The sequence below is a fragment of the Dunckerocampus dactyliophorus genome, chromosome 10 (assembly GCF_027744805.1).
Source record: "Dunckerocampus dactyliophorus isolate RoL2022-P2 chromosome 10, RoL_Ddac_1.1, whole genome shotgun sequence".
Taxonomy (NCBI): Eukaryota; Metazoa; Chordata; class Actinopteri; order Syngnathiformes; family Syngnathidae; genus Dunckerocampus; species Dunckerocampus dactyliophorus.
In genome coordinates this window covers 16,483,988-16,510,401 of record NC_072828.1, presented here as the reverse complement: position 1 = coordinate 16,510,401, position 26,414 = coordinate 16,483,988, and the positions used below count along the sequence as shown (strand labels likewise).

General features: G+C 43.3%; 2 protein-coding genes across 2 annotated transcripts in view; one reads left to right on the top strand and one right to left on the bottom strand.

The window, feature by feature from the left end:
- The first annotated feature begins 509 nt into the window (after positions 1–509).
- Positions 510–26,414, top strand: part of midn (midnolin) — a 37,405-nt gene continuing 11,500 nt past the window's right edge. Inside the window, exons 1-8 of the mRNA XM_054789461.1 lie at positions 510–808; positions 887–975; positions 9,246–9,483; positions 11,169–11,256; positions 11,341–11,403; positions 23,350–23,868; positions 25,315–25,438; positions 25,543–25,860. Of these exons, the coding sequence (XP_054645436.1) occupies positions 900–975; positions 9,246–9,483; positions 11,169–11,256; positions 11,341–11,403; positions 23,350–23,868; positions 25,315–25,438; positions 25,543–25,860 (1,426 nt within the window). The 5' untranslated portion in view covers positions 510–808; positions 887–899. The remainder of the gene's footprint in view (positions 809–886; positions 976–9,245; positions 9,484–11,168; positions 11,257–11,340; positions 11,404–23,349; positions 23,869–25,314; positions 25,439–25,542; positions 25,861–26,414) is intronic.
- On the bottom strand, positions 2,243–5,495 carry LOC129188633 (uncharacterized). The gene has a single exon (XM_054789460.1). The coding sequence runs from the start codon at positions 5,119–5,121 to the stop codon at positions 2,554–2,556; it is 2,568 nt and encodes an 855-aa protein (XP_054645435.1). The 5' UTR covers positions 5,122–5,495; the 3' UTR covers positions 2,243–2,553.

Sequence of the window (26,414 nt, the reverse complement as noted above, 5' to 3'; positions counted from 1 at the left end):
TTGTATAGCATATTTAACCAATAAAGTGCTGTACACAGCTACACCACTAAAATATAAAGTATATTGATAAAAGCCATAAAAAAGTGAAATAAAAGCAGTAAATATAACTATACACTAAAAATAATACAACTGTTGTCTATAATGACAATGAATTGTAATAATGTCAATAAATAATACACTAATACACTAATGTCAATAAGGTAAAATACATAAAAAGCATATGTATAAATAAAATAATTATATAAATTGTAAGGCCAGGTTTGTTAATTGTTTTTTAACTTGTTATCGACTTTATTAAATAGCAAAGTAAACAGCTGGGTAAAATAAATACAATAATATTAGCAAAATAAACTATTAAAACGCTTCGGTTCAGTTGGATTTGTACCTGGATATGGTGAGTTTGTTTACAAGTGTACTTTGTATCCAGGGGGCGTGGTTACCTGATCCACCGACGTCATAGACCGGCAACAGTCCCTCCCACTGATACTACTTTCAGTTTGCTCTTTTTTAAGGTCGTAAGGAACACTCGCTGGTCATTTTGTGCTCTTTCCACGCCACATTTGTACTAATTAGACACTTTCGCCTGATTTTAGACACCGGGATTTCGTTTTTTTAATGTTAGAACATTCTTTCCCGTCGACAGACGCGAACAGAAAAACCCAGTAAATAGTGACGGTGGTCCTTGGAGGACAGGCTACCTTAAAAGACTGGCTGACATACGACGAACGCGTATCTCCACCCATCACATCCGAGAAGTCTATTAAGAGGCGCCTCACCTACACCTCTTGTGACCAAGAGTCAGACGCCGGTGAGCGGATAGCTTGGAATCTGAAAGTCGGGACATTTTGTGGATATATCATTGCATTTCTTTATTTATTTTTTTGAGGGGTGTTCGGTTCATGCCAAAACTGGGGGAACAGACTGGACATCGGCACACTTGCACGCGAAGCTTCACTGTTTTCGCCACAGTCATTGGTAAGCATATATTTATATTATTTATAGATAATAATTATTGACAAGAATTCCATGGCTTGTTTTGAGAGGAATCCAGTAGTGCACTACTGTGTTGTTACAGCTACCGTAGCCTATACTGATTGGTGACAAGGATAAATAAAAAAAGAATGATGTCGAGGAAGTCCATGTGAATTGTGTGGACATGATGGCCCTTATCGACTAAATGTGAATATCAGGCTGTTACTGTAAAAACAATACAAAAAAATACTGTAATTAGTAGCTGGTTGGTTGCAACGATAACACTTATACCATATTGTGATAGTATAATTTAGCAAGTAGTCTTTAAAGTGACTAAGGTGCATATATTTTGTATTAATTGTGTGGTATTATGGCACAAAAAGTATGAGTCAACTGTTTGGCATTGAAAGTCTTCTCTGTGGCCACTCGGCGGCGGTGGAGGTCTTTTAAAAGATAGAAGTGCAACCATTGAACGCCAAAAACACACCAAATAGATAAAACAATTAAATGTTGTAATACAAGCTACGTTTAAACCATATAAACAGCTATTTAGTTCTTTTTTCTTTTTTTTTAAATATTCAATTCAACTTGATTTTACTCTTGCAGAAGTAGTGCTTGTTCCTAAAGAGAGAAGGTCATTTGCATACAACTCACGAATGGTTGCTGATGTCAGGGGGAGAAAGGGGATGGCGTCAGCACTTACTTGCAGCCATCTGGCGCACGTATTTAAAGCAAACCTCGCCCTCCTTGATTACAGCAAGTCCAAAGGTGGTGGGTCCTGGTTTCATATTTATAGCCAGGAAGCCCCTCCAGGCTCACTAATCTCAACTGTAGTAGATCTATTTGTAGAGCTGATCCAACAAGACATCACTTGTTTGGAGATGTGTGTGTGTGTGTGCGTGTGTGTGTGAGAAAGAGGGAGAGAGAGAGACCTGATGCCTGTTTAATTGTGTTGCACAACTGTAACATAAACTGCATGACGATCTTTTTTCACACCTCTTTGTCTGGGTAAATACTTATTTTGAATTGCTGCCACAAAAAAAATTAAGTTAAAGCATGTATTGGTATAGAAGTTAAATTAACAGTTTCCATCAATCCATTTTCTTTGCCGCTTATCCTCATTAGGGTCGCGGGGGCATGCTGGAGCCTAACCCAGCTGACTTCGGGCGAGAGGCGGGGTACACCCTGGACTGGTCGCCAGCCAATCGCAGGGCACATATAGACAAACAACCATTCACACTCACATTCATACCTATGTGTCTGTGTAGGCTCTCAGTCGTACAGGAGTTGTCCATCGAGGAAAAGGCTTCTTGAGACGTCATCTGTACTTCTGTGTAGAAGGTGTCGGACGTTTCGCTCCTCATCCGAAGAGCTTCGTCAGCAAACTAATAAGTGCTGGTAGCTTAGGCCTTAAATACAGTAAGAGTGGGCGGAATTGGTGTGCCAACACCCTCCTCCTATTGGTTCGTTACACTAAGCCTGGGCGGAGCAGTGGTATAATCCTATCCTGTTATTCACACCTACGATAAAAGGGAAGTGTCGCTCCCTGAATTGGGTATGAACGACTCTGATACTGGCTTGTTAGCATCTATTGTTCTGGCTCGGCCCTGCCTTCACCTCATTTGCAAGACTAAGAGCTGTGGGTTTTGGTCTCAGTAACCTGCTGAACACAGGGTCCAAATTAAACCTCAAACCACCATTCCGATTCAATGATGGGTTCTGTTGTTTGACAAAAATAGCTTCCTTTACTCCTCTTTCAAACCATCTGTTTTCTTTGGCCAAAATCTTAACCTCGCTGTCCTGAAAAGAGTGATTGGTAGCTTTCAGGTGTAGATGTACTGCTGATTGAGGACCACTAGCATTGTCCCTGCGATGTTGATAAAGCCTTTTTTGGAGCATTTGCTGAGTTTCCCCAATGTAGTGCTCTTTGCATTCCTCATCTTTACAGTGGATGGAATAGACCACATTGCTCTGTTTCTGGTTTGGAGCCTTGTCTTTAGGATGCACCAATTTTTGTCTCAGGGTATTTACTGGTTTGAAATAGGTAGGAATTTTGTGTTGCCATAAGATCCTCTGGAGTTTTTCGGAGACCCCCGCTACATAAGGGACTACCACTCCTCTCCTTTTTGCTTCTGTGGGCTTTTGGGTTTCTTTCCCTACTCTCTTCTTTTGACATTTGTTAAAAGCCCACCGTGGGTACCCACAGGTTGAGAGCGCTCTCTGGACATGTTGTGTCTCCTTTTTCTTTCCCTCAGCACTAGTTGGTATTTGTTCCGCTCTATGTTGGAGGGTCCTAATAACCCCTAGTTTATGTTGTAGTGGATGGTTTGATTCAAAAAGCAGGTATTGGTCAGTGTGTGTGGCCTTTCTAAAGACCTCTGTAAGTAGCTGTCTGTCCTTTCCTATAATTACCTTGCAGTCTAAGAAGGCTAGTTGGTTTTCTTTAGTGTCCTCGCGAGTAAATTTGATATTGGTGTCCACCGCATTGATGTGATCTGTGAAAGACTGAATTTCATGTTTTTTGATTATGACAAAGGTGTCATCCACGTATCTAAACCAGTGCCTTGGTTTTGTCCCTGAGAAGGATGTGAGAGCCTGTTTCTCCATCTCTTCCATGTACAGATTCGCCACTATGGGTGAGACTGGTGAGCCCATAGCACAACCATGAATTTGTCTGTAGAATTTCCCTCTAAACTGAAAATATGTGGTGTTAAGGCAAATTTCCAGTAATTGGCAGATGTGGTCAGCACTAAGTTTTGTTCTCCGATGCAGAGTTGAGTCCTCGAGCAGTCTCTTCCTCACCACCGAGACTGCTGCTGAGGTGGGGACAGATGTGAAAAGTGAAGTCACATCATAAGACACCAAAGTTTCCTCTGGCTCCAATCTGAGGTCTTTGATGCTCGCCACAAACCCTTTTGTGTTCTCTATATGATGATCAGTGTTGCCTACCAATGGGGATAAGACTGTTTTTACATATTTCGCTACATTGTACGTGGTAGAGTCAATGCTACAGACAATGGGTCTGAGGGGAAACCCTTCCTTGTGGATTTTTGGAAGGCCATAGATACATGGTGTAGCCTCCCCAGGGTATAACCTATGATACATCTGTCTGTCAATTAGTTCTTCCTTCTCTAACTTTTGGAGACAGTGTATGATTTCTTTCTTATACCTACTGGATGGGTCCCTTTTAAGTTGCTCATATGTGTTGGCATCACTAATTAGACTTGTTATTTTTTCTTCGTAGTCCAATGTGTCGAGAACCACTGTGCATCTGCCCTTATCAGCTGGTAAGATGGTGATGCTCTCATCTTTCTGCAGAGCCGCTAATGCTTTCCTCTCACCTAACGTGATATTGGACGGTGGTGGTTTGGCACTACTGAGAAGGGCCGATATTCTCAGACGAAGGTCCCCTGCCTCTGTTCTAGAAAGGTTATTGTTCCTGATGGCCGATTCAGCTGCTGTGATATAGTCTACTGTGGGTATCGTTTTAGGAGTCACTGAGAAGTTGAGACCCTTGGTTAATACTGCCTTCTCTGTCTCCGAGAGGCTTCTGTCTGACAGATTTTTGATCCAATTTTCTTTAGTATTGGTCTGATTCCCCCCATCCTTAGTGTTTACGACAAGCTGTGGTCGATTTTCCAATAGAAGTTTCTGGAATTTTCCCTTATGCCTTTCTTTGGTTTTGCTATGGTGCTTCATATAACCTGATTTGGTAAATTCACAAACCTCCTGATAGGTTTCGTGCGTAAGCTTGGTTTGCAATCTCTGATAGAAGGTTTCTACTTCAGACTGTTTATTTTTTATCTCTATGTTAAGTCTCCTAATTCTCAAATTCTGTATTTTTCTGATGTAGTTTTGTTGCATTTTCCTTGCCAAGTGTCCTTGCTCAAGGGACGCTTGCCTCATGCATTTGGGGATTAACCTACTCTGCCTGCATCTAAGATTAAATCTGAGGTGGTTCCTTAAATCTGCTAATTTAAGAGTGGCCTTTTCTAAGCTACGTACCAGCAGAAGGATGTCTCTCCCAAAGTTGGTCGCAATGCGTCTGTGTAGGCTCTCAGTCGTACAGGAGTTGTCCATCGAGGAAAAGGCTTCTTGAGACGTCATCTGTACTTCTGTGTAGAAGGTGTCGGACGTTTCGCTCCTCATCCGAAGAGCTTCGTCAGCAAACTAATAAGTGCTGGTAGCTTAGGCCTTAAATACAGTAAGAGTGGGCGGAATTGGTGTGCCAACACCCTCCTCCTATTGGTTCGTTACACTAAGCCTGGGCGGAGCAGTGGTATAATCCTATCCTGTTATTCACACCTACGATAAAAGGGAAGTGTCGCTCCCTGAATTGGGTATGAACGACTCTGATACTGGCTTGTTAGCATCTATTGTTCTGGCTCGGCCCTGCCTTCACCTCATTTGCAAGACTAAGAGCTGTGGGTTTTGGTCTCAGTAACCTGCTGAACACAGGGTCCAAATTAAACCTCAAACCACCATTCCGATTCAATGATGGGTTCTGTTGTTTGACAAAAATAGCTTCCTTTACTCCTCTTTCAAACCATCTGTTTTCTTTGGCCAAAATCTTAACCTCGCTGTCCTGAAAAGAGTGATTGGTAGCTTTCAGGTGTAGATGTACTGCTGATTGAGGACCACTAGCATTGTCCCTGCGATGTTGATAAAGCCTTTTTTGGAGCATTGGAGCAACCAAGGCACTGGTTTAGATACGTGGATGACACCTTTGTCATAATCAAAAAACAAGAAATTCAGTCTTTCACAGATCACATCAATGCGGTGGACACCAATATCAAATTTACTCGCGAGGACACTAAAGAAAACCAACTAGCCTTCTTAGACTGCAAGGTAATTATAGGAAAGGACAGACAGCTACTTACAGAGGTCTTTAGAAAGGCCACACACACTGACCAATACCTGCTTTTTGAATCAAACCATCCACTACAACATAAACTAGGGGTTATTAGGACCCTCCAACATAGAGCGGAACAAATACCAACTAGTGCTGAGGGAAAGAAAAAGGAGACACAACATGTCCAGAGAGCGCTCTCAACCTGTGGGTACCCACGGTGGGCTTTTAACAAATGTCAAAAGAAGAGAGTAGGGAAAGAAACCCAAAAGCCCACAGAAGCAAAAAGGAGAGGAGTGGTAGTCCCTTATGTAGCGGGGGTCTCCGAAAAACTCCAGAGGATCTTATGGCAACACAAAATTCCTACCTATTTCAAACCAGTAAATACCCTGAGACAAAAATTGGTGCATCCTAAAGACAAGGCTCCAAACCAGAAACAGAGCAATGTGGTCTATTCCATCCACTGTAAAGATGAGGAATGCAAAGAGCACTACATTGGGGAAACTCAGCAAATGCTCCAAAAAAGGCTTTATCAACATCGCAGGGACAATGCTAGTGGTCCTCAATCAGCAGTACATCTACACCTGAAAGCTACCAATCACTCTTTTCAGGACAGCGAGGTTAAGATTTTGGCCAAAGAAAACAGATGGTTTGAAAGAGGAGTAAAGGAAGCTATTTTTGTCAAACAACAGAACCCATCATTGAATCGGAATGGTGGTTTGAGGTTTAATTTGGACCCTGTGTTCAGCAGGTTACTGAGACCAAAACCCACAGCTCTTAGTCTTGCAAATGAGGTGAAGGCAGGGCCGAGCCAGAACAATAGATGCTAACAAGCCAGTATCAGAGTCGTTCATACCCAATTCAGGGAGCGACACTTCCCTTTTATCGTAGGTGGGAATAACAGGATAGGATTATACCACTGCTCCGCCCAGGCTTAGTGTAACGAACCAATAGGAGGAGGGTGTTGGCACACCAATTCCGCCCACTCTTACTGTATTTAAGGCCTAAGCTACCAGCACTTATTAGTTTGCTGACGAAGCTCTTCGGATGAGGAGCGAAACGTCCGACACCTTCTACACAGAAGTACAGATGACGTCTCAAGAAGCCTTTTCCTCGATTCATACCTATGGACAATTTAGAGTCTCTAATTAACCTACCATGCATGTTTTTGGAATGTACATAAAATAATGTTAAGATTTCAATTTGGACTACTGGCTTTTGAATTTATTTTGATTTGTCCACCAGATGGAGCTACTTTTTCCCATTCAAGGCATGCAGAAAAAATTCTCGCCTTTTACTGTTTTCTGCAAAGCTGTCGTGCTACTAAAATAATAGGTGTGTGTCGCTGTTGATGTTGGATAATGGTAGGGCTGGGAATCTCAGGGTACCTCACGATACGATACCATTTGCAATAAATTGCTCATGATTATGATAATATCTTGATATGGTGAAACAAAAACAAATGAAAAAACAAATGTCATAGTGCGCTGTTTTCGTGCAACATAACTGTAAACCGTATCAAATCTATTACGTAGAAACATAAAAATACCTATTTTGCATTTGAATTTGTGTTCATCTGCATCCTGTATTTCATCCTTATTAGAGCTACTTTGACAAAAAGAAAGCAGAGGTCGAGCTATTTACATATTATTTATATGACTGGCAACATTTTAATTGTACTTTATTTACAAAGCAGATCTCCACTCAAACTGTGAGGTCATTGTCTTTATGCTGTTTTATAGTCATTTGTCATTCAATAGAGGCATAATGACTAAAAATGGACGCAAATATTTTTTTAACCTTTGGAGCACTAATGGTAGCTCCCGAGCTACTGGTTGTAGACCGCTGGCTTAGCCTGTCGCTAATCAATAACTTACTGTAGGTGTCTCATGCTAATGCTAATGCTGTTGTGGCCTTATTACATATGTAAACTGTATAACAAGGCACACGCAGTGATATACGACGTGAAGATGGCGTTGAACTTACCAGAGATATTTTGAACTGCAAATACTGCTGTCGTGTTTTGTACCATACTATGTACCAAGTAATGTTTCTCCTCAGCTCGTGTTATTTGGAGCGCTGATATTATGAAGTTATTTTCTTATGGCTCGTGTGCATGTTTGTCATACCTGCTGTGTGTCATATTTTCGAGAGACACTTCTTCTATACTACAAATTTCTTATCCAGCGTTGTCTCATGCAGCCATACTATAAAAGCCAAAGCGAATTGTATGATGCTGGTGCATCTTTCTGTTTAACCAGCACCGTTGTTGGAGTTTTCTTCTTCTGTGACTTCCGCGGCAGAAGTTCTGCCCAACTTTCTGTCGCTCTCACGAGGAGCACCTCTTGGATGGTATGTAAAATGGTGACAGGAGGAACGGTGACATTAGTAACAGCTATATTTGAATAATAATAATAAAAAAATCGTGGTGAGAGCGTATCCATAATCCATCGCAAGGTAAAACATCACGATTGTTCTTAGGAGTTATATTAAGATACTGGCATTTAAAGTATTAAAATGGCCAAAAATATAACCAGTACTTCATATGTATATTTCAGGTTGAACTAGTTTTAAAAGCTTGTCTTTTATAGTAGAAAAAAGGATGACTGTGGGAAGCTGATATTTTTTTCTCTTGAATTATAATAATAATCACATACTCCTTGAACTGTATTGTATGTGCTAAAAGTCGTTTAAATTGTAAAAATATTACAATATTATATCTCTACAGCAAGTTTTGCAAAGCTGACATTTTGTTATGTTAGTGTCCAATGTGTGAGTGATTCTGAGGATCTCCTAAGGGTTAAAAATATTCAGGCTCACATGATTTGCTTCTTCTACGTCTATGCTGCTATTTATTATGAATGGCTTTAACTTTCTCGCCCTCCACGTGGGTGTACACCTCGCCCTGCCATTGGCTCACAATCTTGGCGTCCTGAATGAGCTCTCCTGTGATTGGTCCAAGTGGGTAGAGGCGGGGAGAGGGCGTGGCTTTTTACCCTATCTTCTGGATAGTTTAGTGTGAGAAAGGCTCATTGTTGCTTTATTGCACGGGAACCTGCGTAGGAGCGAAGCTAAGGAATATATATATATATATATACATATATATATATACATACATATATATATATATGTATACATTTATATGTGTATATATATGTATATATATATATGTATGTACGTATATGATTTTGGAAAGGGCAAGCCTTTCCTTGGCTGCATTTTTTTGCATGCATTCACCCATCGATGTAGCATTTTGCTTTTTTGGACACAAGAAACAGCCTTACAGTTGACGCTCATCTGCGGATACTTTATTTTGACCACCTTGCTCCTCTGAAATCGGCCTCTGCAGGGACACTAGCCACGGATTGGATCTTCCTTGACTCGCCTTCCATACCGTTCCCTCTTTTTCCTCCTCCGACCACAGGTTATCGGATGGACCAGCATCCCAGCACCCGGAGCTGCACCAGCCGCGGTGCTTCGTCTTCGTCGTGCGAGGCCGCCGCCCCCGCTGAGCCCTCCATGAACCTGCACATTCACTCCACCACCGGCACCCGCTTTGAGCTCTCGCTGCCCCAGGAGGAGACCGTTGACGGGTTGAAGAGAAGGCTGTCGCAGCGACTCAAAGTACCCAAAGAGAGGCTCGCCTTGCTGCACAAAGAAACGTGAGTCAGACTTTATTTGCGTTTCTATACATAATTGAACTTTAAGGGTCGTATATATGCGGTATGTACAGCCACACTGGGTACAACATTAGGTACATAAACACAATCTGATTATGTCCAATGCTTTAGTTTTCGATTGACATAGTTAATTTTGCATTGGTTAAACTGCATTTCAACATTATCAACATTAAAACATAAAAATGAATCCAAACCAGGTACATCTGCACAATCTAATAAGTACCAATGCCAAAATATTTGGTCATTTTGCAGTGGTAGAGCTGCATACAAATGTAATCAACACATGTTAACAATGAATGAAAAAAGTGGCGTTATTTAGATGTCTTGTGGTATTCATGAAACACTATGTTTATTATTGTGGCTGTAGTTTTCAGACATTAGCCGTTTTTTCATTAGAGTGTGCATGTGTTCCTAATATTGTGCTCCTTGAGTGTATAAGGAGGCTTGGTGGTGTTGCAATGATGCACAGGGGACAAGGCAGCGGTCACTGGGAGAGAGTATTGATGATGCATTGATTAATCCCTCCCACCTTTATGAATAAGGAATTGCATGGTGTGACTCATACAGTGAGTAACGGGGCAGATCTTACTCTGTGTAGTTCCTTGAGTCTCAAACTGTGGTATGAGTACCCCTGGTAATACAAGTTCCAGAAAAAGTTCCATGCCGCTGGTTGAAGTTATGACCTAACGTAATCAAACCGAAATAATGTAAAAATATTCACTGTTTCAAGACGCCTGACATATAATGGGAAGGGAAGAGGGAGGTGTTTGGAGCATTATATGGTCACGTACTGGTGATTTATAGGTATTGCTGGAATTTCTAAGTGTTGCGTCATGCACTGATTCTCAAACGGTGGCACGGGTATCACTGTTGGTATGTGGGGCACAACAGTTTTGAGGTGGTACTTGGTCCCATTGAGATAATTCGTATATGACTTATTATGATTGCTGTGTAACGTAAGCTAAATATCAGGCCTGAGTTTCTGGGTGTGGGGTGTCCAGTTTTTGGAGTACTACACATAGCACAGTAGGGTGGCTCCACCTAGATGGGCAGTGGTGGCTTTTATCATTCAAAATGAACTGAAACCATAAAGTTGCAATATTGCAATGGCTAAATGAAGGCGGGGTTAACAAAAGCGTAGGTGGTGTTATGCAAAAAACAAAAACTGAGGGGAGCAATGGAAGTGAGACTTGAGAGTATGCAAACAGTACTCTGTGTTCAACCCCCCCTATTCCCGTTCTATTGTACTCACCAACTAAATCGCATCACCCTTTAATACTACCCACCCTGAACAGATACACACACACTTACCGTTCTAAACTGCAGACAAGTTAGCAAGTCCGCACCAGGGGTCTTTGTTCATCAGTACAGGGTGAGATTTGGGTCACGTCAGCTTTTCCACTCAGCTGCCTGTAGCAGGCGTTGCATGTGTAATGCATCGTCACATGCAAGGCAATGGAAAGTTAATGTGATGAACGTCTCGTAAAACCAACCACCTCAATAATTGTCACAGCCTCTCGGTATACTTGCATCTGAAATATGACAGCCCGATCAGTACTTCACCTCGCTCTCTTTTTTTCCTGTACTAGTTCTCCCCCGTGGCTGTGTGTGTATGTGAGGAGAGATATTGTCAGCACAGTCTAATTATCCTTTTGTAAACCTTGCAGGAGACTAAGTTCAGGCAAACTCCAGGATCTTGGCATCTCCAATGGGAGCAAGTTAACACTCGTTCCGACCGTCGAAGCAGGATTAATGGTGAGGATGCTCCACGTTTGAATGATTTCTAACTGGCTGGTTTGCATGGTGTGCAGTATCTAAAGCAGTGTCTGCCTTCCACAGTCTCAAGCATCAAGACCCGAGCAGTCAGTAATGCAAGCTTTGGAGAGCTTAACGGAAACTCAGGTAAGAAGCTGGCCTTTGCTGCTTTCTTAAGGCCACACCCACACTTGGTAATCCGTGCCATGCTTGGGCACACTTGACAGCTAAAGTCTGGGTCATTTGAGGTACACTTGACCATGCACAGAAACGCGCACGAGTGCCCAACCGGGACATGCTAGGTAATGAATGTGACTGCACCTTTCACATGCGCACACACGTGCATCGTAGACCTGTCATGTACTTAGACCTATAGGTTGGATCCATGATTATGTTTTGTTTGTCCCCCTACCTAACCATGTCACAAATTTTGGTCTCTTTTTTTCAATGGTTGCAAGAAGGTAAACAGGAAGTAAAATAGTGCCACTTTGGGCAAAATTATCTGCCATTAATAATTCTATGTCTAATTTAGCAGGCTATAGTAAACCTGCAAATGCAAGTGCACCCACAGTCGCGTTACTATTATGCCGGTTGGTTTCAAACTTGATTGAATCGAGGTTGGATTGCTTTCTCAACTCAAACAACCTGAGTTTGTTGGGAAGTGATTTGATTATTGTGTTCACACCTGGCCAAATGAGTCGCACCGAACGAGACGGGACAAACTAGAATTGGATTAAAACTGATTAAAAGGAACTAGTGTGAAAGCTAAATGGTTGGGTAGCTTTGTAGATGCAGAACTAAAGACAGGCGAGAGGATGAACAGTCTGCACAAGCTTCTTTTCCCTGACTAATCTCAGCCTCTTAAGCCAGCCCTGCCAGTGTGATGTGTTAAGATATAACAAGGAGCAACACTCTCCTGGATCCTGGTAACATCTGCAATAGTTTATATATGGAAGCACTTCTACCTCTCTGCTTTCATCCAACACTCACATGCACTCACGTACACACACACACACACACATACACAAACACATGCTCAGGCAAGTTTCCAGGAAGTGTGCAGGGGCCGCACGCCTCACTCACTCATAAACCCAGCGCCGGCTCATCAGATGACAGCCTTCTCGCTCGTGTGTTAACTCGTGGCTTCCTGAAAGCCCGAGTGGTGGGCCGACATCCTGCACTTACAGCGAAACCGCTATACGCCGGACTCTGCCGAAAATGCTTGTATGCCTTTTAGCCGCGGCCGCGTATGACTCACCAAGCTCTGCTGTGATCGATGGCTTGGAGCGAGGTTGGACGCACACAGAGACATAGAAGTGTGACGTAGAAAGCTCTCGCATCAACTTCCTTTTGCAGCGGATTGCGTAACTGTGCGATGCACGCAGACTCATCAGTGTCGCACTTGCCGGTTGATTTAAAAACAGGAGTAGTAGACGGTGAGGCTGATTTTGTAATGAGACTTTGCATGCATCACCATTTTTACCCTGAAATTGCAAAAACTGGCACACATTTTTACTATGAAAACCTTGGTGTTTCATAGTGTGGGTTTTGAACACAACACCCTTATTGTTTCCTGAAAACTGCACTAAGACATACGCACGAGTGTTCAGAATATAAGATGACCCCTCTTTCAAGACAAATTTTTTAAGACAAAAAACTTGTAAACAGCCCGAGCGGGTCTCTGTCGCTCTCCAGGTCACTGCTGTATGTGAGTGAGTGACAGGAGGAAAAGGACTGTATCAATCTCAAGACCCCCACATATTGTAACATTTTCAGACGTTTTTCTAAGGAAAACTACCATCTTATATTTGGATCAGTATGGCACTTTACAACCAAAACAACCATGGTGGACCACATGCTTTGGGGCATTTTTGTGGCCCCAAGACAAGTTGATCCAATGGAGACGTATTACAGAGATATGTCAAATTTAAAATCCATATATAATATGGATGTCCGATAATATTCGCCATCGATAATTACCGGTTCGATACTGGCATAAAAATGTCATATCAGCCAAAGTCGGTATCATTTTTTTCCCTATAGTGAAAGCCGATACAGAGCTTTTAGCATCAACGTCACAAATCTGCAACATTGCTGAACTTGCTGTATCAAATTAATACTGTGCTGTCCACCACTCGCCAGCAGTGAATAATGCAGAATGACCAAGGACTAAGTGAGCTCTAAACATGTAACTTAGCAGCAATTCACAACAACAGTACAGCAAAGCACGCTGGGAAACAGGAAGCACCGTTGTCAAAACCATATACGTAGGCGTCATCGCTGAGCTGTACGTCAACGTCGGCACCATATTGGATGTGGCAAGGCTGCGCTGGAAGAGAATACAAGTAAATGTACTTCAAGAAGCGCCTTTCTACAAAGAAATTTAAGTTAATGCCTCTCATTTCTACATTCACACACACTCACACGCACACATTTCCTTGGGAAACAGTTGATCTTCTCAGATGAATAAGATATATATAGTATTAATGAGTAGTTGTAATGCAATAAAAAAAAATAAGAACATGAAAGTTATCAAATTAACAAACATCAAATTCATGTATTTCAAACGATACCCCTTTAACTAAAAATAAATTAAATCTTTCCAAAAATAACATAAATCCAGGCAGAAGAAACCCAATTGTATTCTTATATAAAATATGTAATACATTGATTATCTACTCAGAGATGGGTGGCGTACCCAAGAAAACAACTGTACTCATTTCATTTAAGAGTATTGTTACTTTAGAACAATTTTACTGAAGAAAAGGATAAGTCATGTTACACATATCGGCTGATATCGGAATCGAAAATTGAGAGTTGGACAATATCGGCATATCGGTTATCAGCAAAAAAGCCAATATCCAACATCCAACATACTGTATATAATATATGTTGCAAAGGGTGTACAGAAGCTGGTACGCATGCATTTAGTGTTGTTTTGGAAAGTGGCTGTCAACTACTGGCATGGCATGCAAATTACAGCACCTTTATGTGAAGCCTTCCCTCCTTTTATTAGATAGTGTTGCATACCGTGCTTATAATTGGACTAGGCTGTCATGTTTTTGGCCGGACTTTTGCTCCCAGATGTGAACTTCTGGTGGAAATCCTGGCCCTGGTGAGCGCTGCTGTGCCTTGTAGCACACTGAAAAAGTCGATGTTCTCATATGTGTAGGGGTTTGTGTGTATTAGGGAGCTTGAACTTTAGAGCAGTAGCCTTTCAAGCGTTGCATCTTTTTGCAGAGTTGTCATAAGTTCCTGTCAGATGATGCATCAACATAGATTACACTGTATGCTCACCCTTGTCTTTATTTTTTCTCTTTGATGCATTAGCGATCATGCACGCAAGCCTTTTTCGGGAATTTCTTATGCTACATTACTGCCATGCTCATCCTCATTGCAAAACTAATCACAATAGCACGGTTGGGAGGCGGAGGGGGTCAATGGCGTCATAGTGATAGTTGGGTAAAAGGTTACATACAATAAAGGCATTCAGCTGCTTCAGTAGAGTTTTTATCCAAAGGAATTGATTCCACTTTATAATTCATGAAGCGCAACGGGACGATTATAGATCGTGGCGAGATTTGATTGGAAAATAGGAAAGCTTTTGCTCATTTGACCCCCTCTCCCACCACCACCACCACCACCACCCTTTTCCTCTTCTCCTTTAACACTGGCGCTATCAAAAATCAATCAATGCACTTAGCTCTTAAAAGTGTCTGACACGATAGCTGATATCACCATACCCCCCAAAATAGCCTAAGGGGGGCAATTTATGTATGTGTGTGTGTTGTGTGTTGGCGTAGAGAGGGAGGTTGTTAGCGTTGTTAGCCAGAGAAGCTCACCTATATGAATCCCCCCCCCAAACCTTGTATAACTTCCCACCGCCCACATAGAGTATATTATAGCCATGTGATGTATCATCAGCAGGTGTTTGGCAAGGATATAATTGATGTACATGTAAATAAAAATCTTGTGGAGAGGGCGCTCTCAAGTTACTCGTTAAAGTACCCAACTAACTAAAACCTAAATAAAATAAAAATACTCAAAATTCTCAAACTGTGGTACAAGAACCATTGGTGGCACATCTAGTGGTAAATTGAATGTCAAGTTGAATTCAAATTCAATTCTTCTTGATATTTAACTCACCTCATACACCACAAGCCAAGCTGCTTGTGCAAACTGCATATTCCAAGCTAAACTAAAAGCGGTGGTACTTGCAAAGCAAAACATTTTGAGGGCGTATGTAGGGTTGGGCATTGAATCTCGAGCATCGATGGGAACCGGGATTAACATTCCGAATCTCCCGGGATTGTTTTGATGTTTTTATTTCGATTACTAGTTTCAATGCCCACTTCGCCGATTGTTTATATTCAAACGATGCCCAACTGCAGTGGTATGGTACTTTTGCAACCAGTCCGACAACCACTGGTGTAGTCTATATTAAGTTTACCTACATGTGCTTGGTTACTCATGTTTAGTTTAGTTTTAATTAAGTTATTAGTTATTAGTTAATTGCATTGTATCTTTGTTATTGTATCATAGTGTACTGAAATGCTTGTTGCTGTGCAGTGAGTTCAATTTCCTGTTCTATGGTTAATTTTGGTACCAAAGAAAATGTAAAACCCACTAGGATCTCGCTCATCAATTAAAAACTTATTGACCGTGGTGACAAAGACAAGCTTTTCTGCCTTTTGAATTCCTCCTCTGCCACCTCACTGCACTTGTATAACATCGGCTAAACCCCCTACCCCTGCTACTGACAGACCAGCCCATCAAAGCCCCATCATTAACCTTATATGGTTACTGTGTGTACGTCTTACAGATACGTATCCTGGCAAGACAGCAGAATTGAAAGGGTATATTTATAAAAGGATTGGTCTTAATTGTACACCAAAAGCAATATTTTGGGGTGGGGTGTTTGTTGGCAGTCTCTCCCAACTATTGATCTTGACATTTGACAGAAAGAGAAGGATTATGTGTCCCTCTCAGCACACTGGGGACTATTTGCTCATTGATGCACATTGATGAATAAAACCCAACCAGGCAAGGCGGGCAGGCATCACCCCTACCCCCTGCCCCCAACTGCCCTTCCCCCGCATGCAGCCTCTTTGTCTTGAAGCACACACCAACCAAGCCGGACCAACTGACAACGTTTGCCCCCTGCACCATTCACTTTCATCTTCCACTGGAGTCAGCTATACGCACTCCGAATCGATGCCTCTGCCTCGGCTTAAGCAAGCCTCAGCGGGCTGCGGATTGACAAATTCTGACTTGAACGCTAACAGATTGCTTTCGGGAGGAGGCCGTGTTTTTTTGGGGGGGGCATTTTTGCCAGCATCCCTAAGGAGTACGCTGTTACATAGCTGACCTACTTTCCCCTCTCACACTCGCTAGCGCCTCCTGTCCCTCATCCTTCTGCACTTCCTCCTCCATAGGGATCATTGCCATTGTGTCTGGGGAAAATCTATGAATAGGCACCTTTTTTGGTGTCACCCTTGCACTCCAGTGTTTATGGAAGCTGTTAAGGGATGAGCGCACATATTGAGCCAAAAGAATATTAGCTTGCCAATATAGAAAGATTGTGCAGTTCCTTGCAAGGCGTCATCAATGTTTCTCATTCCGGTCATGCACCTTGTCTGGATGCTAGTTAATCGTCAGCATTGACACTACTGGAAATCATTATAATTGCATTTAGGAGATAGAAGAGTCCCAGGAACTAAAGAATGACTCAATGCGTTGGTCAATAGCACTGCAATTGAAATGAATGCTTTTTATATGCATGTGCATTTTAAGAAGTTCTTTTAGAATGGTAATTTGCCTGGTTTTTGTTACCTAAATGACTGAAATCGATAAAAAGAAATAATGACGAGACCCGCTGCTCACGTAAATAGCGTTAATAAGATGATCACAGGTGTTTTTGCACCTGTGTAATCCCAACCCTTTGTGATGTATAAATGCACAGTAGGAGAAAAAGGGTAGGTGGGCAAGGAGGAGGTAAGGCATGTTTGCGCGGGGGGTGGGGATTTCATTCATTCATTCAGTTGTGTGTATGTGTGAGCACATCCATGTTTTAATGCCTTTTGTCCGGTGGCGAGTGGAGAACAATTTCTCCATCTATGAGTCGTGACCACCATTGTTTAGTATTTCTCTCCTCTGCGACATTGACCTTTTATGATTCAAGTAGCAAGCATCGTGACCAAGAGGGGGGGCTACCGGAGACGGGAATATCACAAGTGTGATGGTCACTACCAAGTCAAATGAGGTCAATTAGGCTGATTGTGTGGGTGTCAAAAGTTTCCCTTAGGGTTCTCTGCACATTTACACTCTACATTTCTTAGTAATACGCTTATTACACTTTATCATTTAATGCCTCTATGATTTTTGTTGTCCACAGAAACATAAATATTTTCAAAAATGAAAATTTTCCCCTACTCTGGCATTGAAAAAATCTCCATCCACATGAGTGGAGTTTTCAAAAAAAATATTGGTCAACATAAAAACACATTCACTGGCTGTCATGTGCATTGTCCAAACAGAAGCTTGATTGAGCTACCAAAGCTGAGTTGGTTGCACCTCTGTTCATAAGTAAAGTGATAGAGTGCATGTCTGTTTTTAGGGCATGTTCACGCTTGTCATGTTTGGTTCGGTTAAAATGAACTCCAGTCTGTTTGCTCTGCTAGTACGGTTCGTTTGGTCATGTGTGAATGCAGTCTAGGACCAAAACAGGCGGACTGAGTAAACATACATGACAGTTCGGGGAAGTTGTCAGAAACGCTGTCTTGACTTTATGCAATTTATATCCTCAGATGGTAGAATGTCACCTGGCAAAAATTCGGCCATAGAAACAGTCTTACGATTGTATGTGACCTGGAAGACTTCATGTTGTTTGGAGACGAGAGTTTTGTCAAACAATGTACATGTCACACATGCCGTCCAATCGAGGTGCGACTTTGTGTATGCAGTAATCCCTCGTTTATCACGGTTAATTGGTTCCAGATCATGATAAGTGAATTTCCACAAAGTAGGATTACTTCTTTCTAAATGTAACATTTTTGTAGTTAGAGAACACACAACCTCGGTGTGATTTGAGGAATTTGGTATTAGTGTGTTAGTGTTGATATGGTTATATTTAGGCCAAGTGTTGTGGGCAGAAGACTACTAACTACTAACTAAAACTACTAGACATGTCATTCTGGCTTCTTGTTTATACCACAAGGGTGTTCTGCAAACTAGAAGCAGCTGCCGGGGTAGAGAAAATGACTAGCTTTCTAGTCCAATGCACACGTTTGAGTGCACATGGGTCTTCAGAGTTCAGTGTGGGCATGTGCTTAATGCGTCACACAGCAACAACAATGACCGGACACTTGTAATACCGTTTGCACTGCAAAAACTGAACTCTAAGCAAGGTTAAATATATGATATCATCTTTTAGTTTGCAAAAAAACCCAACCTTTGGGTATAAACAATCAACCAAAATGTCAACCTTTTTAGCAGTTGTTAGTTTAAAATTGGTCTTCTGCTCTTAACACTTGGCATAAATACCACCGCCTTGACACTCATGCACTACTACGCAGCTCCCGACGCCAAATCAAGCCTCAGAAATCAGTCCTTTACCTCCTACTGGTGGATATTTTGTCACCATTGACTCATAAAGTAAATTTGCACTCGCTTAACTGAGTTAAAACTGTTTTGCAAACTGTCTGACTCACAAAAAGGGCCTCAAATTGCACACACACACACGCACACACAAACACAAACTGCTGCAACCTTTTTTCTTTAGACAAAGTCTGATTTGTAAGGGGGTGAAATAACAGGCCGTATGTCAACTACTGTAATCTAGACTGCGGTTGAATGATAAACCATGCAGTTAATCTTCAGGTGCGGAGCAGCTTGAGGAGCCGAGAGAGCGGAACACCTGAAATGTAAAATGAGGCCCATGTTTCCTGAGGGATGGGAGGATGATACAGCCTGCCAGCGGCCAGATTGGAGAGAGCGATCGTGTAGCAACAAGCCTCTTCCAGACGGACGAATGGGGGAAACAAGCGAATGGGGGTGTCTGTTAAGAGTGTGTGTACTGGAAATGGAGGGGGGGGGAGGGTTCTGGAGTGCTGTCGACCTGGCCGGCTAGTGAATGATTCCCCAGAGGTCTCTCAGCTAGCAGCTCAGCTCCAGTCCAAACATGTCTGTCTGCTCTCAGGAGCCCCAGCCAAGAGAGGCGATGCGGCTGAGGCTAGCAATGACGTCAGGACAAACACCAGATAGAGCTTTCTGGAACATCACAGGCAAACAAAAGACAGCTTCTAGGCATGTCTGAACCCCCCCTCCTCTTCACTGGTGCTCCTCTCAGGACACTTCTCAGGAATTCCGAAGCTTTTACAAAATGTGTAGTGGTTTGTTATGAGAGACTCAAGATTAGGAGAGTGGAGAGGGAGGCAACTGTGCTATGCAAAGAGACACATGATTAGCCAGGTAGTGGTATTTTGTTTAGTGGGAGGCTTTGGTTGCTATGCAGGGATGGATGGTGGGGGAAGAGCGTGATGATAAGGGGCAGCGAGAAGAGGAGGAGGATGGGTGGAGGGAAGATGGCAAGAGAAGGGGGGATGCAGGCAGTGGGGGCAGGGTGTCATGGAGTATTGGTGGTAGTAGTGATGAAATATTCAGTGAGGATGCGCCTCTGGCTCCTTCCCTCTCTCTTTTTTTTTTCTTTCGACATCTCTGGCTGACAGTTTTATTTATTGGGGTCCCTGTGGTTCAAGGAACTCATTTGCAGTCGTTCTTCCTCTGCACACTAAGCGAAGTACGGCAGCAGAGATAAGCAAGAGTGGGGGAAAAAAGAGAGAGGGGGGAGATAGAGGGAGCTGACATTCATGAACAACTGAGCAGCTTTGTGCCAGAGAAAAGAGGATAGAGGCTTGGAAGGGCGGGACAGGAGGGTGGAGAGAGGGAAGCCTCACAAGGGAGGAGGGAGGAAGGGTAGAGCTGTCTCTTGCAGCTGTATTCTAGCTCTGATGAAGCCGCTCACCTGTCGAAATACCCGAAATCATGGTCAAAATACTTATTTTTGACCAGCAAGATATTTTTCTTACCAGGCACTTGCTATGGTATACAAATTTGCTAGTACACCCTAAAATCTAAGGCGATTTGCATTAAACTACAATGCTGGAAACATTATTTTTCTGAGTCATACTAGCATAATATGTTGGTACTTCACCTTGATTTTAGGTATTTAATCTTGCTTAGATTAAATTTTTGAACACAAACATGAACACAAACACTTCGACACCACAAAGGCTCCTCAAAAGACAATTTCTTTAAGGAGGAAGAACATGCGTAACAGCGTCAACTTGTGGCCAGACATGTAAATGACACCTTTTTCATTTTTGCAGGTGTCTGTAAACAGGGATTGTTTTGACAACATTGTCATCTGTACACATTTCGTTTTTTTGCCTATTGTCATGAAAACATGCCCTTTTATCACAAGAAAAATCAATAGATGAACCCGCTGCGTTTTTTTTAACGAGATTGTTTGGAAGATCAACAAGTTTACAACCTAATGTGGTGAGAACTGACCGAAATATAATTATGCTCAATCTGGATTTGATCTGCTTGAAAGCTGGTTTGTATTACGGCTTCTCACTCAGCATATAAATGTGGTTTCTCTTGAAACTTAAAGGGGACATCAATAGAAGAATAACTCCGCCTCCTGGATAATATATGACAAACTACTTTTAAGGAGTTGCACCCATATAATCCAAGAGTCGGTGCTCTTATCTCACATACATCTGTGACAGAACAGAAGGGTTTGTTATATAAATTCACACGCCCTAACAGCATTAGTTGAGAGACTTCTCACGAGGGTTCCACCCAGTCTCCCAGCCTCCCTCTAACTAAACACAGAGTTTGACACCCTCCCTCAGGGTCTTGTATTAATTGTCTCTGTTTTTTGGTCGGCTAGCAAACACTTGTCAGTCAGGAGCTGCACCTTTTCTCTCAGGTCACCCATGCTTCCTTTTAAAGTCCTTCCCAAGACCCTTCTGATGTGATGCGCCCAACCCTGCTTCACACCCAGCCTGGGGCCTGCTGGGTTTGTCGTCTTTACCACAACCGTGTAATCACAGGGCGGGGTGTGGATTGTATCAACAACAGCCTGATAGGCCACGTTTACACTCCCAAAGTGCTGAGTTTCTGTTTCTGCCTCCTGCTTTTTTTTTATAGCCGCCTTGCTTCTGTATTTATTTAGATGTTGAAATGAGATCAACTTGGTGCCTTCATCTGCTTCTCTTCCTCTTTTTTTTGTTGCACGCCCATGTCAATACCAATGTGCAAAGGTCACCCTGGCAAAAGGGAGGCGACGGTCGATAGAGAAATAAATAAGCAGCTGAGAAGGGAGAAGAGTGATTGAGGGCAGAGCTTGCTGATTCACAGGGTCAACTAGTGGCTAACATCTCAACAGCCTGCAGAAAAAGTATTGAGAAACTAAGAAGCCATCTCTTGTACATTACAAATACATGACATACCTGATATCACAACCAGAAGTGCTTATTTTTGATTGACACAAATGTCATTCATGTATTTTCTGGTCCCCCCCTTACCAAGCTCCACTTTTGTGGGAGGGTAGTATATGTTGAAACTCTTTTCGACAGAGGTGTCACTTTTTATTTGCTGGTGCCAACTGCTAAAATTGTGTCCCCAAGGAAGCTTTGTGTGACCCCTGAGTGGCTCACACTGTCTTGTGTACACATGAAATAGAATGCAGAAGAGTAGCATGCATGCAAAGACGGGGGGTGCACAAAACTCTTGTTGTTTAGTGAGAATCCTCCAGCCAAGTCGTGATAAGTCTAGTGTCTTATTCTTCTGTGTCCAGTGAAACCTCCCATTTCACACACCCATTTAGCCTCTCTCGCTCCAAATTTGGGCATCCCTTCCATATCCGCCGCAGACAATCGTCCATTCTGTTTGTGTATGAGGCGGGCGGGGTGTGTTTCCTGGACGCGGGACTGATTTTTCAGGCTCAAAGCCAGAGAGAAGGGTGGCTTTTGTCCCCCTTGGATGGAATGACACTGCTGACTAAGAGCAAGCCCAAGGACGGTGGAAGGCGAGTGAGAGGGGGCTCTGTTTGTTGTGTGTGTTGTCCAATAGTCGGCCTCATGCAGCTGATGTAAATAGCCCAGTGTTACAGAATGGTGATTGATTGCACGATGGGCCTAATGCGGGTTGCGTCTGTCTCCATGAGTAGGAGGTCAAAGCTCTGTTGTTTGCTTTTCAACGGCCATCCACTGTTCATTTAAAGAGGAGGAAGTCAAAGCGCAGGGGAGCTTCTTTTTTTCCTCTATATAGAACTCTGCCAATGAGGTTGTTTTATCGCCATCTGTCTTGTTAGCATGAGCGTTGTAATTGTACTTTTGCCTCTTGCTCACGAGGCAGGCACTATTTATCGTCTTTCTTGGGTTCCAAGTATGCCGTAAAGTTAGTAAAATAATCTCACTTGCTAGCATAACCATAACTGTGCCTCAGCTTAGCTCCACAGTCTCCAGCGGCCTGTTTTCTTGCCGCCCTCATTCTCCTCTCGAGTAAAATTTGTCTTGTTTTTTAACATTGCAAGACATTTTCCTTCATTTCATTGCACAGTATGTACACACTTCCAGCTTTTACCAATAGAAAAGCGTCGGTAGCGACTACATAACAAGTACTATTTTATCAGTCATGCTGAACCGATGCTATATGGATTCGGTAAACTACTGGCTGCTCATTGGTTGAGCAGATTGGTTATTGAATCATTTAAGAATACACAGCCAAAAATGACAAAAACAATCACAAACGCAAACATTAGCATACCCTGTTGGCTGTTGCCTTAGCTTCACAGTCTCCGTTTTACTAAAGCCGTTCGTTTTCTTGGTGCGCTCAGTCTTCTCTTGAGTACAAGTTGTCTCCTTTGTTCACATTGCAAGGTTCTCCTTCATTTCTCAGTAAATATATGACTCATAATAACAAAATGAGTGCTCTTCTGAAAGGCGTTCTAATGCAGCACTGCAGTTAAAACTCGGTCTCTGGCTTTGCTTTATGTGGCTAATCAAATCTTTTCTCCACCTACAGGTCAGTGACTTCCTGTCCGGCCGCTCCCCCCTCACCCTGGCACTGCGAGTAGGTGATCACATGATGTTCGTCCAGCTCCAGTTAGCGGCGCAGCAGTCGGGTGGTCCACAGCTCCAGCACAGGCACCTTATCACTCGGGGCAACTCGGACGCTACGGCCAGCCAGCCAACAGGACAGCTGTGTGCCCCCCTCCCACACTCCACCCATAACCTCCTCCCTCATCATCCCCACTCTACTCCCTCATCCTCGAGCGCATTCCCCCTTGCCTCGACACACCACCAGCAGCTACCCCCCTTGTACCACCAGTCTCCCTCCTCCTCCTCTTCCACCTCCACTCCACACTGCAGCACCGGCACCCCTCCACCGCCTCCCCAGCACTCCCCGCGCCAGGCGCATGCTTTCCGCTCTCCTCCCCATCACCTTCATCATCACCACCACCACTATCACCAGCCTTCTTCAGGCCAGCCCAGCCACGACGTCGGCCGAGCCAGCCCTGTAGCCCCTGTTTTGTGCCCTGAGGTAAGTCCTTATGTACCTGCTTTATATTGATATCAGTGCTCCAAGGGCCATAAACTATGATGCATCAATCAAACAAATATGCATTATTATATGTTAGGAGAATCAAGGTCTTCTCTGAGGTTGTTTTTGCTTTTAGAGTTGCACAGCTGGCCAAATTACAGTAAATGCTCTGGCAGGCTGTAGGAAACCTATGGCCCCGGGTGCATAGGCTTCCCACCCCTTGTTTACATACAAAAGCCAGATTCAACACACCAAAACGCAGGCTTCATTCAAAGAAACAGCCCCAAGATGCAACACAAGTTTATTGTTTACTGTTGAAACCGTTGCCGTGTCAACAGCACTGGAAATACAGGTCTGGTTTAGGAGTGATGTAAAGGGCAAATGTCTCGCTTTCTCTCTCATTAGCCTTTACAAGCTTGATGCACACACATAGGAACACGCCCCCATAGAATTACATTCTCAAATGTCAAATTAGTTGCTTGGGGTTGCTAAGTTTAGTCCAGTCCGCATTTATGGTAACTCCATCGCTTGTCATTTTTGGGCATAGGGTGACACTCCTATCTTATTTCTTCCACTTACGTAGTTCTAGTAGTTCTTGCAAACCTGTGACGTAAATGTCACTTACAAGGTCCAAAATAGTGTTGAATGATCATATATATAACCATGTATAACCAGTATGCATGTATATACAGTACTGTATCTCACAAAAGCCAGTTTTATAACAGTATACAGTATCTTCTTAAGGGACAATTATAGAAATGAAGATATACGTCAAGCGTAGTCAGTGTACAGCTTGATTTTACTATACACTGAAAAGAAGTCCAAACAGCCAACAAGTGAGTACCAAGATGATTGTGTCTTGCCTACAGTTAAACATGGTAGTCGTAGCGTCATGGTCTGAGATTGCATGAGTGCTGCCTGCGCTGGGGAGCTGCGGTTCTTTGAGGGGCACATGAATTCCAACATGTGCTATGGAATTGTGAAGCGCTCTTAGAAACTGGGCCGCATAGCAGTTTTCCTACATGATAAGGAGCCCAAAGACATCTCCAAGATGACAAGTGCCCTGCTGAGGATGGTGAAGGTGATGGAATAGCCAAGTATACGTATCTCCCCCAGACCTGCATCCTCAGGCATAAGGACCTGTGCAGCTCTAGTGAATTGCATGCCCAAGAAGATTAAGGAAGTGCTAGATCACAGTGGTGCTCACACTAAATATTGACTTTGGACATGTTTACTGTGAGGTGGACTCAATTGTGTAGCCAGCTATTTAGACAATAATGGCTGTGTGTTGACTCATTTTCAGTGGATAGTAAATATACTGTATACTGTTGTACACTGACTACTCTAAAGTAGATCCAAGTTTCATTTTAGATGTAAGAAAACACTTTTTATCTGGTCTCAAAGCCGTTTTATGCATGTTGATGAACTCACTTCCATTTTTCCCAGGCTAACTGCAGCACCAACAGCCCCACTAGTGGCACCAGTTCATCGGCACGCTCCCGTAAACCTGGCGCCATCATTGAGAGCTTTGTTAACCACGCTCCCGGAGTCTTTTCAGGGACCTTTTCAGGTGCGATTTACTGCTACAGCTGCTGCTGCAATAAACATGCACTTTGAGATCCAGTCGCTCGAGTCGTGCTTTATTTAGCATTCTCTCCCTTTCCTCTTTCTCAGGCACTTTGCACCCAAACTGCCAAGACAGCAGCGGGCGTCCCAGACGGGATATAGGTACCATCCTTCAGATCCTCAACGACCTCCTGAGTGCCACGCGCCACTACCAGGGCATGCCCCCATCCCTCACCCAGCTCCGCTACCAAACCCAGTGTGGCGCGCCCAACTCGCCGTCCCCGTCTCCACCGCCTCCTTCACCCCCAGTCACTGGCATGACAGGTCTCTCCGCCAAAGCTACCTCGGTGCCCGCTGGCAGCCCCGCGGCGACTCTCCATCCCCTGGTGCAGTGCCAGAGCCAGATCCGCATGTGCAAGCCACCTGGTGAGTGACTCTGACATAGTCACAAATACATTCATTCACATCCTTTTGTGACGCTGATGTTGCAACAGCCTTGGAAGACCATTTATTCTTCTCACCTTGATAACCTACCAAAGAAAGAATTGTGAAGTCAAATTAAACAACCTCAGCAGTCACTACAGTATCTTGAGTTGAGGCAGATGATGGGAAACGGAGTTGTTTTCCACAGAAATGCAACACAAGCCTCTCCAGACCTGTTCCGTCAGGCGTCACTTGTCACGCAGCATTGTTTATGTGCACCGAGAAGATAGGTTTACCCTTTCCACCCTGGAGGCCGGGCTATGTTTAGACTAGATTAGGCCTCTTAAAGACAGGCTTGAAGATGATGGAGGCTGGTTGGGACTGAATATACCCATGCCTGAGGGCTGGGCTGGTAGTGGTTACTGGTGCTGCTGAAGTTCAGATGACACTCTCTTTTTGCTGAAGACACTAGATTGGGAGTGATGTTCAGTGCAGATAACTTTCAGCTAGTGTTGGTAGGTTACACTAAGCCTGCATTCACACTTTTGGTTTGGTAG